The 19177-nt window shown below is 48.4% G+C and overlaps 1 protein-coding gene across 4 annotated transcripts in view; it reads left to right on the top strand.

Annotated features, from left to right (window-relative positions):
* Positions 1-19177, top strand: part of TLK2 (tousled like kinase 2) — a 449799-nt gene that overhangs the window by 272644 nt on the left and 157978 nt on the right. For all 4 annotated transcript variants that reach the window (XM_063959450.1, XM_063959447.1, XM_063959449.1 and 1 more), the window contains one exon: positions 5718-5854. In XM_063959450.1, coding sequence (XP_063815520.1) covers positions 5718-5854 — 137 coding nt within the window. The remainder of the gene's footprint in view (positions 1-5717; positions 5855-19177) is intronic.

The following is a 19177-nucleotide window of genomic DNA, read 5'->3' as shown; positions in this document are numbered from 1 at the left end:
TTTTAATCAATTATGGGTAGTAATTAACAGATTTCTTGGTGGTATTATCATAAAGCGCTGTGTATTTTAGAAATATTTGGACAATGTAACAGCAGTCGCGTACGTAAACCGTCAGGGCGGAACGAAAAGCAGAGCAGCGATGGCAGAGGTGACAAAGATCCTCCTCTGGGCAGAAAGACATGCAAGAGCTCTGTCGCCAGTTTTCATTCCGAGGGTGGACAACTGGGAAGCAGACTTCCTCAGCAGACACGATCTCCATCCAGGGGAATGGGGCCTCCACCACGAAGTCTTCACAGAGGAGACAAGTCTTTTTGGGGAGTTCCTCAAGTAGACATGATGGCATCTCGTCTCAACAAGAAGCTTCAGAAATATTGTTCCAGGTCGAGAGACCCTCAAGCAATAGCAGTGGATGCACTGGTGACCCAGTGGATGTTTCGGTCGGTGTATATCTTTCCTCCACTTCCTCTCATACCGAAAGTTCTCAAGATCATCAGAAGAACAGGGGTTCGAGCGATCCTCATTGTCCCAGACTGGCCAAGGAGGTCTTGGTATCCAGATCTTCAGGAGTTGCTCATAGAAGATCCTCGGCCTCTTCCTCTTCGCGAGGACCTGCTGCAGCAGGGGCCGTGCGTGTATCAAGACTTACCACGGCTACGTTTGACGGCATGGCTGTTGAGCGCCGGATCCTAGCCCGAAACGGTATTCCCAAAGAAATCATCCCCACTCTTATTCAGGCCAGGAAGGGAGTAACGTCTAGACATTACCACTGTATTTGGAGAAAATATGTGTCTTGGTGTGAAACCAAGAAGGCTCCAACGGAAGAGTTTCAGTTAGGACGTTTTCTCCCTTTTCTCCACGCGGGTGTGGATGCTGGCTTAAGATTGGGTTCAATCAAGGTCCAGATTTTGGCCTTGTCCGTTTTCTTTCAGAAACAATTGGCCTTCCTTCCAGAAGTTCAGACGTTCGTGAAAGGGGTTCTGCACATCCAACCTCCATTTGTGCCTCCATTGGCAGCATGGTATCTTAACGTGGTGTTGCAGTTCCTTCAATTGGATTGGTTTGAACCTCTCCAGGAGATAGAGTTGAAGTTTCTCACTTGGAAAGTGGTCATGCTGTTGGCCTTGGCATCCGTAAGGAGGGTGTCTGAATTAGGGGCCTTGTCTCACAAGAGCCCTTACTTGGTCTTCCATGAAGATAGGGCTGAGTTAAGAACTCGTCAGCAATTTCTTCCAAAGGTGGTTTCTTCTTTCCATATAAACCAACCTATTGTGGTGCCAGTGGCTACTGACACCGTCGCTGCTTCAAAGTCTTTGGATGTGGTCAGAGCTTTGAGAATTTATGTCGCAAGAACAGCTCGGATACGGAAAACAGAGGCTCTGTTTGTCCTGTATGCTCCCAACAAGATTGGGTGTCCTGCTTCTAAGCAGACTATTGCGCGCTGGATCAGAGGTACGATTCAGCAAGCTCATTCCACGGCAGGATTGCGGATACCGAATTCGATGACTGCCCATTCTACTAGAAATGTGGGCTTATCCTGGGCGGCTGCCCGGGGGGTCTCTGCATTACAACTTTGCAGAGCAGCTACTTGGTCAGGGACAAACACGTTTGCTAAGTTTTACAAGTTTGACACCTTGGCCGATGAGGACCTAAAGTTTGGTCAATCGGTGCTGCAGGGACATCCGCACTCTCCCGCCCGTACTGGAGCTTTGGTATAACCCCATGGTACTGAAGTGGACCCCAGCATCCTCTAGGACGTATGAGAAAACAGGATTTTAATACCTACCGGTAAATCCTTTTCTCCTAGTCAGTAGAGGATGCTGGGCACCCAACCCAGTGCGTACTTTACCTGCAGTAGTTATTTTGTTGTAGTTCACAGGTGTTACAATTATTTTCAGCATGTTGCTGCAATAGTTCATGCCCGTTGGCATGTGTTATGTTGAATGCCATGTTGTGTGGCAATGGTTGAAGTGTGAGCTGGTATGAATCTCACCATTAACTTAAAAGTAAATCCTTTTCTCGAAATGTCCATCTCTCTGGGTACAGTTCCTATACTGAGGTCTGAAGGAGGGGCATAGAGGGAGCAGCCAGTTCACACTCTGGAAAAGTCTTAAAGTGCCCATGGCTCCTGCGGAACAGTCTATACCCCATGGTACTGAAGTGGACCCCAGCATTCTCTACGGACTAGGAGAAAAGGATTTACCGGTAGGTATTAAAATCCTGTTTTCTCTTACGTCCTAGAGGATGCTGGGGTCCACATTAGTACCATGGGGTATAGACGGGTCCACCAGGAGCCATTGGCACTTTAAGAGTTTAAGAGTGTGGGCTGGCTCCTCCCTCTATTCCTCTCCTACCAGACTCAGTTTAGAAAATGTGCCCGGAGGAGCCGGTCACAGTTAGGGGAGCTTTCCTAAAAAAGTTTAGTTTAGAGTTTATTATTTTACAGGGAGTCTGCTAGCAACAGCCTCCCTGCAGCGTGGGACTAAGGGGGGGAGCAGTGTCCGCCCTGCGGGGTCTGAGCCACTGACTGGACACTGAACTCCATGGGAGTCTGAATGCTATATTTGAAAAGGCCTGGGTGAACCCTGAAAAGAAGTTTCAGATCCCTAAGAGGATTCTGGTAGCTTTTCCTTTCCCTGAGGAGGATAGGAAAAAGTGGGAAAACCCGCCGATTGTTGACGCACCTGTATCCAGACTCTCAAAAAAGGTGGTTTTACCTGTACCGGGATCTACCACCTTAAAGGAGCCGGCAGATAGGAAAATTGATAATACACTGAAATCAGTGTACACTGCTTCGTGGGCCATATTACGTCCCACTATTGCTAGTGCATGGATTGCAAAGGCTATAGTGAAGTGGTCGGCTGCCTTAATGGAAGATTTGGATACGATGGATAGGGATGACGTTGCATTGTATTTACGCAACATTCATGATTCTGCAGGTTTTGTGGTAGAATCCGTGAAAGGCCTGGGTTCCATGGCTGCGGGAATTTCTTCCATGTCTGTTTCACCTAGTCGGGGACTGTGGCTCCGCCAGTGGTCGGCCGACGCGGAATCCAGAAGAAGGGTGGAGTCGCCTATTGGGAAAGATGGTGGCCTCCTACGAGGCTCTCCAGTACAGGAGGTTTCATGCTCGGACCTTCCAACTGGACCTCCTGAACAAGTGGTCGGAATCTCACCTCCACATGCATCAGAGAATTCATCTGTCGCCAAGAGCAAGAATTTCACTCCTGAGGTGGCTCCAATTGCCTTACCTCCTGGAAGGCCGCAGGTTCGGGATTCAGGACTGGGTCCTGCTAACAACGGATGCGGGGCTGGGGAGCAGTCACTCAAGGGGTGACCTTCCAAGGATGGTGGTCAAGGCTGGAAGCCGGCCTGCCCATTAATATTCTGGAGCCATCTACAACGGTCTTCTTTAGGCGGCCCCTCTTCTAAGAAACGGGGCCATTCAAGTAAAGTCGGACAACGTAACAATGGTGGCTTACATAAACTGACAGGGCGGAATGAAGAGCAGAGTGGCAATGTCAGAGGTGACAAGAATACTCCTCTGGACGGAAAAGCACGCGTTGGCGCTGTCAGCCATCTTCATTCCGGGAGTAGACGACTGGGAAGCAGACTTCCTCAGCAGACACGATCTCCATCCAGGAGAGTGGGGTCTCCATCCGGAGGTGTTCAAGGAGGTAATAGATCTTTGGGGTCTACCCCAAATAGACATGATGGCCATCTCGTCTCAAAAGAAGCTTCGGCGTTATTGTTCCAGGTCGAGGGACCCCCAGGCAGTGGATGCCCTGGTGTCTCCGTGGGTGTTCCAGTCAGTGTACGTGTTTCCACCTCTCCCACTAATTCCAAGAATCCTAAAGCTCATATAAGGAGAACAAGGGTTCAAGCGATCCTCATTGCCCTAGACTGGCCACGAAGGGCTTGGTATGCGGATCTTTTGAATCTACTGCAAGAACAGCCGAGGCCTCTTCCTCTTCGGGAGGACCTGTTACAGCAGGGGCCGTTCGCCTATAAAGACTTACCGCGACTACGTTTGACGGCATGGAAGTTGAGCGCCTCATTCTTGCTCGGAAGGGTATTCCGAAAGAAGTTATTCCTACCCTCATACAGGCTAGGAAAGGGGTAACGTCAAAGCATTACCATTTGGAAGAAATAGGTTTCTTGGTGTAAGTCCAAGAGGTTTCCTGCGGTGGAATTTCAACTGGACGTTTCCTCCTCTTCCTGCAGGCAGGAGTGGATATGGGGCTGAGGTTGGGATCTGTGAAGGTCCAGATTTCAGCCCTATCCATTTTCTTTCAGAAGCATTTGGCTGCCCTCCCTGAGGTTCAGACCTTTTTGAAGGGAGTTCTGCATATCCAACCTCCCTTTGTACCGCCTACGGCGCCATGGGACCTCAACGTGGTGTTGCAGTTCCTCCAGTCGGATTGGTTTGAGCCTCTACAGGAGGTTGAGCTCAAATTTCTTACATGGAAGGCGGTCACTTTGTTGGCCTTAGCTTCTGCTAGACGTGTATCCGAGCTGGGGGCTTTGTCATGCAAAAGCCCTTACTTGATCTTCCATGAAGATAGAGCTGAGCTCCGGACTCGTCAGCAGTTCCTTCCAAAGGTTGTGTCGGCATTTCATATCAACCAACCTATTGTGGTGCCAGTGGCTACTGACTCCTCAATTACTTCAAAGTCCTTGGATGTCGTGAGGGCTCTGAATATTTATGTGAAGAGAACCTCTCGTCACAGGGAGTCGGACTCTCTGTTTGTCCTATATGATCCAAAGAAAATTGGGTGTCCTGCTACTAAACAGTCTATTTCTCGCTGGATTAGGTTCACTATCCAGCACGCTTATTCTACGACAGGCCTGCCGTGTCCAAAATCTGTTAAGGCCCACTCTACTCGTAAATTGGGGACATCCTGGGCGGCTGCCCGGGGTGTCTCGGCAGTGCAACTTTGCCGAGCTGCAGCTTGGTCTGGGTTGAACATGTTTGCAAAGTTCTACAAGTTCGATACTTTGGCCTCTGATGATCTGAAGTTCAGTCAATCAGTTCTGCAGGAGCCTCCGTGCTCTCCCTTCCGTTCTGGGAGCTTTGGTACATCCCCATGGTACTAATGTGGACCCCAGCAACCTCTAGGACGTAAGAGAAAATAGGATTTTGGTACTTACCGGTAAATCCTTTTCTCGTAGTCTGTAGAGGATGCTGGGCGTCCGCCCAGCACTTCGTTTCCTGCTGTTATTGGTTCAGTACAACTTCGTTTTAGTTGAGTACTGCATTGTTACTTGGTAAGTAATGTTTCAGCCGTTGCTAAATAGTTCAAGCTAGTTGTCTTGACGTGCCTTGTATGTGTGAGCTGGTATGAATCTCACCACTATCTGTGTTAAGTCCTCTCGAAGTATGTCGTCTCCTCGGGCACAGTTTCTAGACTGAGTCTGGTAATTGGGGCATAGAGGGAGGAGCCAGCCCACACTCTTAAACTCTTAAAGTGCCAATGGCTCCTGGTGGACCCGTCTATACCCCATGGTACTAATGTGGACCCCAGCATCCTCTACGGACTACGAGAAAAGGATTTACCGGTAGGTAACCAAAATCCTATTTTTTTTTTTATTCAAAATTAGGAATCATAATTTATTTAATAATGGTAATGAACACAGCTGAATGGATTCCTTATAATGTTGTTTAAATAAATGTTGTGTGGTTGATAGTACTGTAGACATGTCACTATCTTGTACTTCAGTCCAAACAGGAGAAGATGGCTTGTAGAGATAAAAGTATGCAGGATCGTCTACGGCTCGGCCACTTCACTACTGTTCGTCATGGAGCCTCTTTCACTGAGCAGTGGACTGATGGATATGCATTTCAGAACCTCATCAAGTAAGACAGAGCATGGTTTATTAATTGGGTTAAATTTTGTCTTTCATCACTTGATAATAACACTTTCCCTGTTAAATCTTCTATGCGTTAAGGCTGTGTATTAAATCCATGAAACTGCAATATAAAGTTACTTAATAGATAATTGGGTCGTCATGTGCAGCCTGCTTACTCTTCCATACTGAGTGTAGCAAGTTCTATAGTTGTGCAGGAGGGATTCTTTCATATGATACGCTATGCTTTGGCTGATGGTGTTGGGAAAATGCTTCCTCAAATGTCATTCTAGTATAATACCATAAATTATCTATCTGGTTTCTGGAAATGCATTTTGGGCAAACGCACATGCGCTGTGTGTGGTAACAGTCTCTAATCCTCCAAGTCATTTGTTCCTGGCTGTCTTTTATTGCAATGATGTAGCTGATCGTTTCCTGTGTACAGCTGATGCGATGCTTTGTTACTTCGCACAGCCGCATCTCTGAGTCACACTGTCACGAGCTGTGTACTCAGCCTTTGTTTCAGTCCAAAATGCTTTACATATTACACATTAACAAGGATATTGTGATTCCAACTGTATTTGGTCTCCAGAATAAGAATCCCCTCAATTAGCTTATCTCACCATCTAGCAATGGCTTTAGTAATCCACACACATGCTATAGTAGGTCTCTGGGCCACCCCAGCAGCCATATGCAAGGATTTGAGTGTAGTCTCAATCTTGCGATCAGCCGTGTCTTTCAGGGAGGCTGCACCAGGGACAGGCAACACTATTTTCCGTGACAGCCTGGATACTGATGCATCCGCTATCGGTGGATTTTCCCATTTTTTCCCTATCCTCCGGAGGAAAAGAAAAAGATGAGATTAACCTTTTAGGAATTTGAAATTTCTTATCAGGATTAACCCACGGTTCTTCAAACAGGGCATTCAATTCCTTTGACATAGGAAAAGTGACCGAGGATTTATTTTTTACATTAAAATAAGATTCCTCACACTCCTCTGACACTTTATCAGGAATTTGCTTCTATAAGAGCCTCTATTCCCTGTGACAGAGCAGCGTCCCCCTCTTCTGAATCCACCTCCCCCTCCTCTATATCTGACCCTTCAGCGTCCGAGTCAGATTGCAGGATATGGGCCAGAGTTTGCTTTTGTGAACAAATGGCAGGGGACTGAGATGGTAGTTTGGGGACTGAGTCTCTGTTCTTAATCTCATCCACAGACTGTCTTAAGTATTGCGTCTCTTTCTCTTGGCAGGACAATTTATTAGATATATTGGAATCCAGCCACGCTGGTTCACCCCCGCTAGCCTGAGAAGGTGCACTACACTGAGTACATAGTAGTGAGCTCCCTTGGGAAGATGAACACTGCCGTACATGAAACACACTCTTTTCCTGACATATTGTAAATGTGGCAGCACACACAGGAAAGGTTAAAAGCACAATTAATCCACAAAAAGCCCTGACAGGGAGAGACAGAGATATTTTGGAGCCAGCACACAGCACCCTTATTACTAATGCCAAGCTTAGCCAGGTCACAGACTAAGTACCCAGATTGGGGACTTAGTACACTAGTAATCGCTTCCCCCCCCTGCTATGACCCCCTGGTACTGCTGAGGTAATCTAGAGTCACACCGGAGGAGTTGCTCGTTCCTGTCAGTCAGCGTCTGTGTCCATTGCAGAGGGAAAATGGCGCTGGTGAGCTGTTGGATTCTCTCATAGTGAAGCCCTGCCACTTCAATGTTGCGCGGTCTTCCCGCTTTTTTTTTAGGTAATTTTGTGCTTAAAATGGAGTCAGATCCGTTTAAAGGCTTTGTTTGCCAGTGTGGGTACTGTGTACAGTGTACTGAGACGCAGTTGTGTACCGAGTCTGGAGACGCAGTCCGCCCCGGTGAGAAGCCGTGTGTCTCCGTACCCTCATGCCGCCATAATGGGCGGCGACCTGCTAACCCGGGATGCCGGCTTACTATTCACCACTCTTCTTTCTTCTGGATCTGTTAGGGGTGGCGGCGTGCTGCGGGAATGTACGCTCGCCGTGGTGGGGCTTGCGACTAGTTCCCTCAGGAGCTTAGTTTCCTGTCAGCGGGGACCTCCCCCTCCAAGTCCCACGAAGTAGGCAGGTTGGTGCCAACCAGCCCTGCCTGAAAACAACAAACCTAAAAATAAATGCAGAAAACTCTTCAGGAGCTTCCATAAGCGTGACCGGCTCCTCTGGGCACATTTTCTAAACTGAATCTGGTAGGAGGGGCATAGAGGGAGGAGCCAGCCCACACTATCAAATTCTTAAAGTGCCCATGGCTCCTAGTGGACCCGTCTATACCCCATGGTACTAAATGGAACCCCAGTATCCTCTAGGGCAGTGGTTCTCAAACTCGGTCCTCAGGACCCCACACAGTGCATGTTTTGCAGGTAACCCAGCAGGTGCACAGGTGTATTCATTACTCACTGACACATTTTAAAAGGTCCACAGGTGGAGCTAATTATTTCACTTGTGATTCTGTGAGGAGACCTGCAAAACATGCACTGTGTGGGGTCCTGAGGACCGAGTTTGAGAACCTGTGCTCTAGGGTGTAAGAGAAAAACAAACTTTCTTTTTCATCCACTAGGGGTCACTGGAGTACTCTTGGGATATGGACGGGCTTCCGTAGGAACAGCACTGAATATTTAAATTTAGTAACACTCCACCCCTCCATATCCCCGAGCACATCCCAGTGTTTTTTCTGTGCTGAACGTGGCAACACCTGAATAACTGAAGTCACGGTTTTTTGAAGAAACTTTTATTTTTTCTTTTTCTTTTTATTTTTTCTACTATTTGGACACATCCCTTTCCCCCTTCCAAAAGGCAGGGTCAGGGATAGTGCAGCTGCTGATAGCAGCACGGGCGTGTCGGGCCTCTCTGAAAGAGCTCCCTCACAGCCCACACATCCTCCTGCACAGGCTGGCCGGCGCTTGTTTAAGAAGCCCCGTCGGAGCCTCCGCACGTCTGCAGGAGTAAGGTATGTGAAACGGGGCGGTCAGCTCCCGCTGCCGCCCCGACGTGGGGGTACATAGTGCTTGGTGACGCCGCTGATCTCCCCTCTCAGGCGCCGCACGTTCGGCCACAGACCTCCGTGCAGGCACCGCGGCTCTCCCCTCTCAGGCGCCCGCACGTTCGGCCACAGACCTCCGTGCAGGCACCGCGGCTCTCCCCGCTCAAGCGCCCGCACGTTCGGCCACAGACCTCCGTGCAGGCACCTCTGATCGACTCTCACAGGCCGCCGGCCGCCGCAGCGCTAGCTTGATTAGCTGACGCTATTATACAGGAGCCCACCGCTGGGAAACACGAGGCACATAGCGCTCTACGATACCCGCTGGGGGCCCACACGCTGCGCTGCCGCTGTACTAAGTTAAAAGAGCAGGCAGCCATTACAGGGGGGACAAATAATAATGAAGCAGAGAAATACTGCAGCAGCAGATAAGAGGCTGCAGGGATTGTTACAGTATAATCAGTGAATGTAACCAGCACTAGGATTATATGTATAAGTTAGCAGGGCAGCCATTTTTAACCATGCTTCCTGTGTCTTCCTGCTGTGATTCCAGAACGTTCCAGTACTACATCTCTACTCCACCGGAGGCGCAGGGGTGTTAGTGGGAATTTGGGATCACATTTCATAGTACTGGCCACGTGTACTGCACTGGGCCAGATATATATACAGAGACACCTTATTGCTATTTTACTGAGTCGTGCAGGTGTCTGTTTTTTGTGTATTGTATTGTCTGTCGCCATAATGAGTAAGGCACCAGCAAAAACTAAAAAGCATATTTGCAAAGTATGTGGCAGTGTGTTACCGGATGCATCTACCACATGTAAAGTATGTTTTGTGGATTCCGTTCAGAATACCATTTCTGCTCCGGTTTTACAACCAATTTCCTCACCGGACCCTCCGTGGGGTATGTTAGTAAATGTACTGGAGAGATTTCAGACCGAAATGACCGCGGCTCGTCTGGAGCGAGAAACGTTAAGATCTGAGTCTAGGGTGAGACCGCCAGATCTACCGGAGGCGTCTCAGCCTTGCGTAAGGTCCAAATCCATTTTGGGCAAACGGGATAATTTTCATATGTCTTATGATTTTCCAGTGTCTGCTATGTTGCATTCTGACGATTCCATGCCAGACCTCACGGAACACGATGAGGGTGAGGAAGGCGAAGTGGAGTCAGATAACGAGGATGTTAACAGTTCCGGCATTGATGATCTCATCAGAGCGGTACGGCAGTCTCTAAGGTTTCCTGAAGCTGAGCAGCCTCTCACCAATGATCAGGTCGTATTTACTAAACGACGGAAGACGCCAGTAAGTTTTCCTGTGTCGGATTCTCTAAATCAGATGTTAGTAGAAACACGACAGAATCCAGATAAACGGTTTTCTATACCTCGCAGATTTAAGTCTAGTTATCCGTTTCCAGACTCGGTAACGTGTACATGGGAGAATCCACCAATAGTTGATTCTTCAGTGTCAAAGCTTACCAAGAAATTAACCATACCAGTGCCAGCAGCTACTACGCTTAAAGATCCTTCAGATCGCAAGATAGAAACTATGCTAAAAACCATGTATGTAGCAGCAGGTGTGATGCTAAGACCTGGATTGGTTGGCATTTGGGTAACTAAGGCGCTCATAATATGGCTTACAGAACTCAAATCTGTTTTACAGGACGAAAACCTGATAGTTCTGGTAAATCAAATGATTGAGGCTGTAGAGTATCTCTGTACAGCGTCTACTGACGTCTGTCAGCTCACTTCTCGTATTTCATCTTCGCTAGTTACGGCACGAAGAGCACTCTACCTGCGTACTTATCAAGCGGAGGCAGAGGTCAAACGAAGTGTAGAGGCGTTGCCTTACGATGGCAAGAAGTTGTTTGGTCCAGAATTGGACGCATGGATTAAGGAGGCTACGGGAGGTAAGTCTGTTTTCTTACCATTGCCTCCACCTGCGCCAAGAAGAAGGTACGCTGGACCTTCGTTCAAATCCTTTAGACCTCAGCCCTTTCGAGGACGTGGCAGAGGATCAGCCACGCCTGCTAGACGTGGTCGAGGATGTGGTTTCCATCAAACCAACACAACTCGCCAAGACGCTAAGGTTACCGACAAGCCAGTGGCATGACGGGTTACCAGCCCATCTCGGTTCTCCAATTGTGGGAGCACGCCTTCAGACGTTCCATGGGGCGTGGTTCCACACATCCGCGGAGGGCTGGATTCGCAATTTAGTGTTAAAAGGTTACAAAATAGAGTTCGACTGTCTGCCGCCTCTGCGGTTTTTCAAGACAGGATTGCCTCTGTCGGACGACAAGAGGAGAGTTTTGCAAATTGCCATTCAGTCCTTACTGGATTCGGCAGTGTTGATTCCGGTCCCTGTACACCAACAGGGTCAGGGTTATTATTCAAGCCTGTTTGTGGTCCCGAAGCCGGATGGCTCAGTCAGACCAATATTGAACTTAAAGGGCCTCAATCAGTACGTAACTTACTACAGATTCAAAATGGAGTCTCTACGTTCGGTGATTGCGGGGTTAGAGACCAAGGAGTTTATGATTGCCTTAGACCTCAAGGATGCGTACTTACACATTCCAATTTGGCAGCCTCATCAGAAATTCTTACGGTTTGCAATACGCCAGAACCATTACCAGTTTCAGGCTCTGCCGTTTGGCCTGTCATCAGCGCCTCGGGTATTCACCAAAGTAATGTCTGTGATGATAGCTCACCTCAGATCCCTGGGAGTGACAATAGTTCCGTATTTAGACGATCTGCTCATCAAAGCTCCGTCGCAACAGATACTTACCCAACATGCGCTGCTAACATACAATGTACTGGTTCACCACGGTTGGATTAAAAATTTCAAGAAATCACATCTAATTCCGTCTCAACGCCTTCAGTTCCTAGGTATGATTCTCGATACGGTCAATCAAAGGATTTACCTACCACAACAGAAAGTACAAATGCTACGCCATCTAGTACAATTAGTGCTCAAGCCACGCACAGTGTCGGTACACTTGTGCATTCGCCTGTTAGGCACAATGGTGGCAGCGTTCGAGGCGCTTCAGTTCGGAAGATTTCACTCTCGTCCATTTCAGCTGAACGTGCTTGCCCAGTGGTCGGGCTCGCATCTGCAGATTCACCACAGGGTGAGGTTGTCACCAATAGCAAGAGTATCTCTGCTATGGTGGCTCAAGGAACACAATTTAACCGCAGGAAGACGGTTCGGAGTTTGCAATTGGATAATTCTAACTACGGACGTCAGTCTCAGAGGTTGGGGAGCGGTAATTCAAAATTGTCAGCTCCAGGGTCTCTGGGCGGATCACGAGAAATTGCTGTCTATAAATGTTCTAGAACTCCGCGCAATTTTCAATGCGCTACGACAAGCAGTGCACATGATTCGCTCTCAGCCTGTCCAAGTGCAGTCGGACAATGCGACAGCGGTCGCATACATCAACAAACAAGGAGGAACGAGAAGCCGCATGGCAATGCGGGAAGTAGCTCGAATCCTCAATTGGGCGGAATGCCACCAGGTGATATTGTCGGCCGTGTTCATTCCGGGAGTGGACAACTGGGAAGCGGATTATCTCAGTCGTCGGGATTTTCACCCAGGCGAATGGTCATTAAATCCAGAAGTGTTTCACATGTTGGTTCAGCGATGGGGTTATCCTCAGGTGGACCTGATGGCATCTCGACACAATCATCAAACGCCCCAGTATGTGTCCAGAACAAGAGATCCAAAGGCAGTCGCGGTGGATGCTCTCACTGTCGCGTGGCCGTACAGTCTTGTGTATCTGTTTCCACCGTTTCCGCTGCTCCCTCTGGTGCTAAAACGGATCAAAAGAGAGTCGCTCACAGTCATACTAGTGGCGCCTCATTGGCCTCGGAGAGCTTGGTTCTCGGATCTTCGAGGATTACTCGCAGACGATCCGTGGCCGCTCCCAATACGTCCAGACCTGTTACAACAGGGTCCGTTTCTTTACCCCGATTTAGCGCTGCTGCGTTTGACGGGGTGGCTGTTGAGACCGCCCTCTTAAGAAGAGAGGGCATTCCAGATTCAGTTATACCAACCATGTTACGAGCTAGGAAGCCGGTTACGGCAGCTCATTATTACAGAATATGGCGTGCATATATAGGTTGGTGTGAAGCTCGGCAATTTCCGACATCAGCTTTCAAAGTATGCCGCCTGTTGTTGTTTCTACAAACAGGGTTAGATGGAGGATTGCGTTTATCTACACTAAAGGTGCAGGTATCTGCTTTGTCAATTTACTTTCAAAGACGATTGGCTCTATTGCCGTCTATACGCACTTTTCTCCAAGGTGTACTCAGGGTACAGCCTCCATTCATTCCACCTACAGCGCCATGGGACTTGAATCTGGTTTTGGAGTTCTTACAGTCTTCATATTTTGAACCCTTACAACAAGTGGATATAAAGTTTCTCACTTGGAAAACAATTTTTCTCTTAGCCTTAGCTTCGGCAAGGCGTGTTTCGGATTTGGGTGCCTTGTCATGCAAGCCACCGTATTTGGTGTTTCATGATGACAGAGCGGAACTTCGGACGAATCCCGCCTTCTTACCAAAGGTAGTGTCATCTTTTCACATCAATCAACCAATAGTAGTTCCTGTGTTGACAGCACATTCTGGAACTCTGGATGTGGTTCGCGCATTACGCGTTTATGTATCCCGAACGTCTTCAGTTCGTAAGACGGATACGTTATTTGTTCTTTATGATGCTGCCAAGATTGGTTGGCCAGCATCTAAACAAACTTTATCCAGATGGATAAAACTGACCATACGTCAGGCTTACCTTCATGCTAGGTTACAACCGCCTACGTCAGTAACCGCTCATTCCACACGTTCTGTGGGAACTTCATGGGCAGCTGGTCGTGGGGCTTCTGCGACGCAGCTTTGCCGGGCGGCTACATGGTCTTCAGTGCACACGTTTGTGCGCTTTTACAAGTTTGATACTTTTGCGGCATCAGCATCTAGCTTTGGCCGCCTAGTGTTACAAGTGCCAAACAGCTCTCCCGCCCACGGGGGAAGCTTTGGTACGTCCCAAGAGTACTCCAGTGACCCCTAGTGGATGAAAAAGAAAATAGGATTTTGGTACTTACCAGGTAAATCCTTTTCTTTGAATCCATAGGGGGCACTGGACGCCCACCCAGAGCAGTTTTACCTACTTGTGGTTAGTTCTGAGGATCTTATGGTAACACACTTTCACCGACTGGTTCAAGTTACAAGTGCTGGTTAGGGTGTCAACTGTTTAGTTGTCAGTAACGTTATGTGTTAACAACGTTAGTGTCAGTTATGTTATATGTAATACTCCATTATCAACCTCTCTTAATTCCTGTTCGGCTCAGTAAAAAACACTGAGATGTGCTCGGGGATATGGAGGGGTGGAGTGTTACTAAATTTAAATATTCAGTGCTGTTCCTACGGAAGCCCGTCCATATCCCAAGAGTACTCCAGTGCCCCCTATGGATTCAAAGAAAAGGATTTACCTGGTAAGTACCAAAATCCTATTTTTGAATCAGGCGCTAATGTAAATGTGTAATAGGGTTACTGTATTTTTCTCTGACGTCCTAGTGGATGCTGGGAACTCCGTAAGGACCATGGGGAATAGCGGCTCCGCAGGAGTCTGGGCACATCTAAAGAAAGCTTTAGGATCACCTGGTGTGCACTGGCTCCTCCCCCTATGACCCTCCTCCAAGCCTCAGTTAGATTTCTGTGCCCGACGAGAAGGGTGCACACTAGGGGCTCTCCTGAGCTCTTTGTGAAAGTTTTAGTTTAGGTTTATTATTTTCAGTGAGACCTGCTGGCAACAGGCTCACTGCATCGTGGGACTAAGGGGAGAAGAAACGGACTCACCTGCGTGCAGAGTGGATCGGGTTTCTTAGGCTACTGGACATTAGCTCCAGAGGGACGATCACAGGTTCAGCCTGGATGGGTCCCGGAGCCGCGCCGCCGGCCCCCTTACAGAGCCAGAAGAGCGAAGAGGTCCGGTGAAATCGGCGACAGAAGACGATCCTGTCTTCAGATAAGGTAGCGCACAGCACCGCAGCTGTGCGCCATTGCTCTCAGCACACTTCACACTCCGGTCACTGAGGGTGCAGGGCGCTGGGGGGGCAGCGCCCTGAGACGCAATAAATCGATAAAAACCTTATATGGCTAAAATAAATGCATCACATATAACTCCTGGGCTATATGGATGCATTTTAACCCCTGCCAAAACATACAGAAAAACGGATGATAAGGACGCCGAGAAAGGGGCGGAGCCTATCTCCTCCGCACACTGGCGCCATTTTCCCTCACAGCTCAGTTGGAGGGAAGCTCCCTGGCTCTCCCCTGCAGTCACTACACTACAGAAAGGGGTTAAAAAAGAGAGGGGGGCACAAATTAGGCGCAGTATAAACAATACAGCAGCTATAAAGGGAAAAACACTTATATAAGGTTATCCCTATATATATATAGCGCTCTGGTGTGTGCTGGCAAACTCTCCCTCTGTCTCCCCAAAGGGCTAGTGGGTCCTGTCCTCTATCAGAGCATTCCCTGTGTGTGTGCTGTGTGTCAGTACGTTTGTGTCGACATGTATGAGGAGAAAAATGATGTGGAGACGGAGTAGAGTGTCTGTAATAGTGTTGTCACCCCCTAGGGGGTCGACACCTGAGTGGATGTACTGTTGAAATTGCGTGACAGTGTCAGCTTTGTATAAAAGACAGTGGTTGACATGAGACAGCCGGCTACTCAGCTTGTGCATGTCCAGACGTCTCATACAGGGGCTCTAAAGCGCCCGTTACCTCAGATACAGACGCCGACACGGATACTGACTCCTGTGTCGACGGTGAAGAGACAACCGTGATTTCCAATAGGGCCACTCATTGCATGATTGATGCAATGGAAAATGTTTACACTTTTCTGATAATATGAATACCACCAAAAAAAGGGGTATTATGTTTGGTGAGGAAAAACTTCCTGTAGTTTTCCTAAATCTGAAAAATAAAATGAGGTGTGTGATGATGCGTGGGTTTCCCCCCGATAACAATTGATAATTCTAAAAAGTTATTGGCAGTATACCTTTTCCCGCCAGAGGTTAGGGTGCGTTGGGAAACACCCCCTACAGGGGATAAGGCGCTCACACGCTTGTAAGAACAAGGGCTCTACCCTCTCTTGAGATGGCCGCCCTTAAGGATCCTGCTGATAAAAAGCAGGAGGGTATCCTAAAATGTATTTACACACATACTAGTGTTATACTGCGACCAGCAATCGCCTCAGCCTGGATGTGCAGTGCTGGGTTGGCGTGGTCGGATTCCCTGACTGGAAATATTGATATGCTAGATAAGGACAGTATATTATTGCCTATAGAGCAATTAAAAGATGCATTTCTATATATGCATGATGCACAGCGGAATATTTGCCGACTGGCATCAAGTATAAGTGCGTTGTATTCTACCAGTAAAGTGGTCAGGGATTCCAAACGGCATTTGGAAGTATTACCTTAAAAAAAGGGGATGTACCCTAGGTCGCCTCTCAAAATAAGACGCCGTATTTTCAGGTGCAGTCCTGGTTGGCAAGCGGACAAAAGGGTTCCTCTTTTCTGCTCGTGACAGAGGGAGAGGAAAATGGCTGCAGAGATCAGCCAGTTCCCAGGAACAGAAACCCTTTTCCGCCTCTGCCAAGCCCTCAGTATGACGCTAGGGCTTTACAAGTTCAGGCACGGTGGGGGCCCGTTCTCAGTGAATTTCAGTGCGCAGTGGGCTCACTCGCAAGTAGACCCCGGGATCCTTCAGGTGTTATCTCAGGGGTACAAAATTGGAATTCGAGACGTATTCCCCTCGCCGTTTCCAAAAAGTCTGTTTTACCGACGTCTCCCGCTGACAGGGAGGCAGTTTTGGAAGCCATTCACAAGCTGTATTCCCAGCAGGTGATAATTAAGGTACCCCTCCTGCAACAGGGAACGGGGTATTATTCCACACTATTGTGGTACCGAAGCCAGACGGCTCGGTGAGACCGATTTTAAAATCTAAAATCTTTGAACACTTACATACAGAGGTTCAAATTCAAAATTGAGTCACTCAGAGCAGTGATTGCAAACCTGGAAGAAGGGGACTACATGATGTCTCGGGACATCAAGGATGCTTACCTTCATGTCAAAATTTACCCTTCTCACCAAGGGTATCTCAGGTTATGGTACAGAACTGTCACTATCCGTTCAGACGCTGCCGTAGGGAGGGTCCACGGCACCCCGGGTCTTTACTGAAGTAATGACCGAAATGATGATATTCCTTCAAAGGAAGGGAATTTTTAGTTATCCTTTACTTGGACGATTCCCTGATAAGGGTAAGATCCAGGGAACAGTTGGAGATCGGTGTAGCACTATCTCAGGTAGTGTTGCGGCAGCACGATTGGATTCTCAATATTCCAGATTCGCAGCTGGTTCCGACGACTTGTCTTCTGTTCCTAGGGATGATCCTGGACACAGTCCAGAAAGAAGGTGTTTCTCCCGGAGGAAAAAGCCAGGGAGTTATCCGAGCTAGTCAGGAACCTCCTAAAACCAAACCAAGTCTCAGTGCATCAATGCACAAGGGTTCTGGGTAAAAATGGTGGCTTCCTACGAAGCAATCCCATTCGGCAGATTCCACGCAAGACTTTCCAGTGGAACCTACTGGACAAATGGTCCGGGTCGCATCTTCAGATGCATCAGCGGATAACCCTGTCACCAGGGACAAGGGTATCCCTCCTGTGGTGGTTGCAGAGTGCTCATCTTCTAGAGGGCCGCAGATTCGGCATTCAGGACTGGATCCTGGTGACCACGGATGCCAGCCTGCGAGGCTGGGGAGCAGTCACACAGGGAAGGAATATCCAGGGCTTATGGTCAAGCCTGGAGACATCACTTCACATAAATATCCTGAAGCTAAGGGCCATTTACAATGCTCTAAGCTTAGCAAGACCTCTGCTTCAAGGTCAGCCGGTGTTGTTCCAGTCGGACAACATTACGGCAGTCACCCACGTAAACAGACAGGGTGCCACAAGAAGCAGGAGGGCAATGGCAGAAGCTGCAAGGATTCTTCGCTGGGCGAAAAACCATGTGATAGCACTGTCAGCAGTTTTCATTCCGGGAGTGGACAACTGGGAAGCAGATTTCCTCAGCACGACCTCCACCCGGGAGAGTAGGGACTTCACCCAGAAGTCTTCCACATGATTATAAACCGTTGGGAAAAACTCGACAGGTATTGCGCCAGGTCAAGGGACCCTCAGGCAATAGCTGTAGATGCTCTGGTAACACCGTGGGTGTACCAATCAGTGTATGGGTTCCCTCTTCTGCCTCTCATACCCAAGGTACTGAGATTGATAAGATGGAGAGGAGTAAGCACTATATTAGTGGCTCCGGATTGGCCAAGAAGGACTTGGTAACCGGAACTTCAAGAGATGCTCACGGAGGATCCGTGGCCTCTACCTCTAAGAAGGGACCTGCTTCAGCGGGGACCTTGTCTGTTCCAAGACTTGCCGCGGCTGCATTGACGGCATGGCGGTTGAACGCCGGATCCTGAAGAAAAAAGGCATTCCGGATGAAGTCATCCCTATCCTGATCAAGGCCGGGAAGGATGTAACCGAAAAACATTATCACCGCATTTGGCGAAAATATGTTGCGTGGTGCGAGGCCAGTAAGGCTCGACGGAGGAAATTCAACTGGGTCGATTCCTACATTTCCTGCAAACAGGAGTATCTATGGGCCTGAAATTGGGGTCCATTAAGGTTCAAATTTCGGCTCTGTCGATTTTCTTCCAAAAAAAGAACTAGCTTCAGTCCCTGAAGTTCAGACGTTTGTTAAAGGGGTACTGCATATACAGACTCCTTTTGTGCCTTCAGTGGCACTTTGGGATCTCAAGGTGGTTTTTGGGTTCCAAAAGTCACATTGGTTTGACCCACTTAAATCTGTGGAGTTAGAATATCTCACAGAAAAAGTGGTCATGCTGTTGGCTATGGCCTGGGCCAGGCGCGTGTCAGAATTGGTGGCTTTATCCTGTAAAAGCCCTTATCTGAGTTTTCCATTCGGACAGGGCGGAATTGAGGACTCATCCTCAGTTTCTCCCTAAGGTGGTTTCAGCGTTCACCTGAACCAAACCTATTGTGGTGCCTGCGGCTACTAGGGACTTGGGGGACTCCAAGTTGCTAGACGTTGTCAGGACCCGGAAAATATATGTTTCCAGGACGGCTGGAGTCAGGAAATCTGACTTGCTGTTTATCCTGTATGCACCCAACTAGCTGGGTGCTCCTGCTTCTAAGCAGACTATTGCTCGTTGGATTTGTAGTACAATTCAGCTTGCACATTCTGTGGCA

The sequence above is a fragment of the Pseudophryne corroboree genome, chromosome 3, assembly GCF_028390025.1.
Source record: "Pseudophryne corroboree isolate aPseCor3 chromosome 3, aPseCor3.hap2, whole genome shotgun sequence".
Taxonomy (NCBI): domain Eukaryota; kingdom Metazoa; phylum Chordata; class Amphibia; order Anura; family Myobatrachidae; genus Pseudophryne; species Pseudophryne corroboree.
Note: the sequence above shows the minus strand (reverse complement) of the source record. Positions and strands in the feature narration are given on the sequence as shown.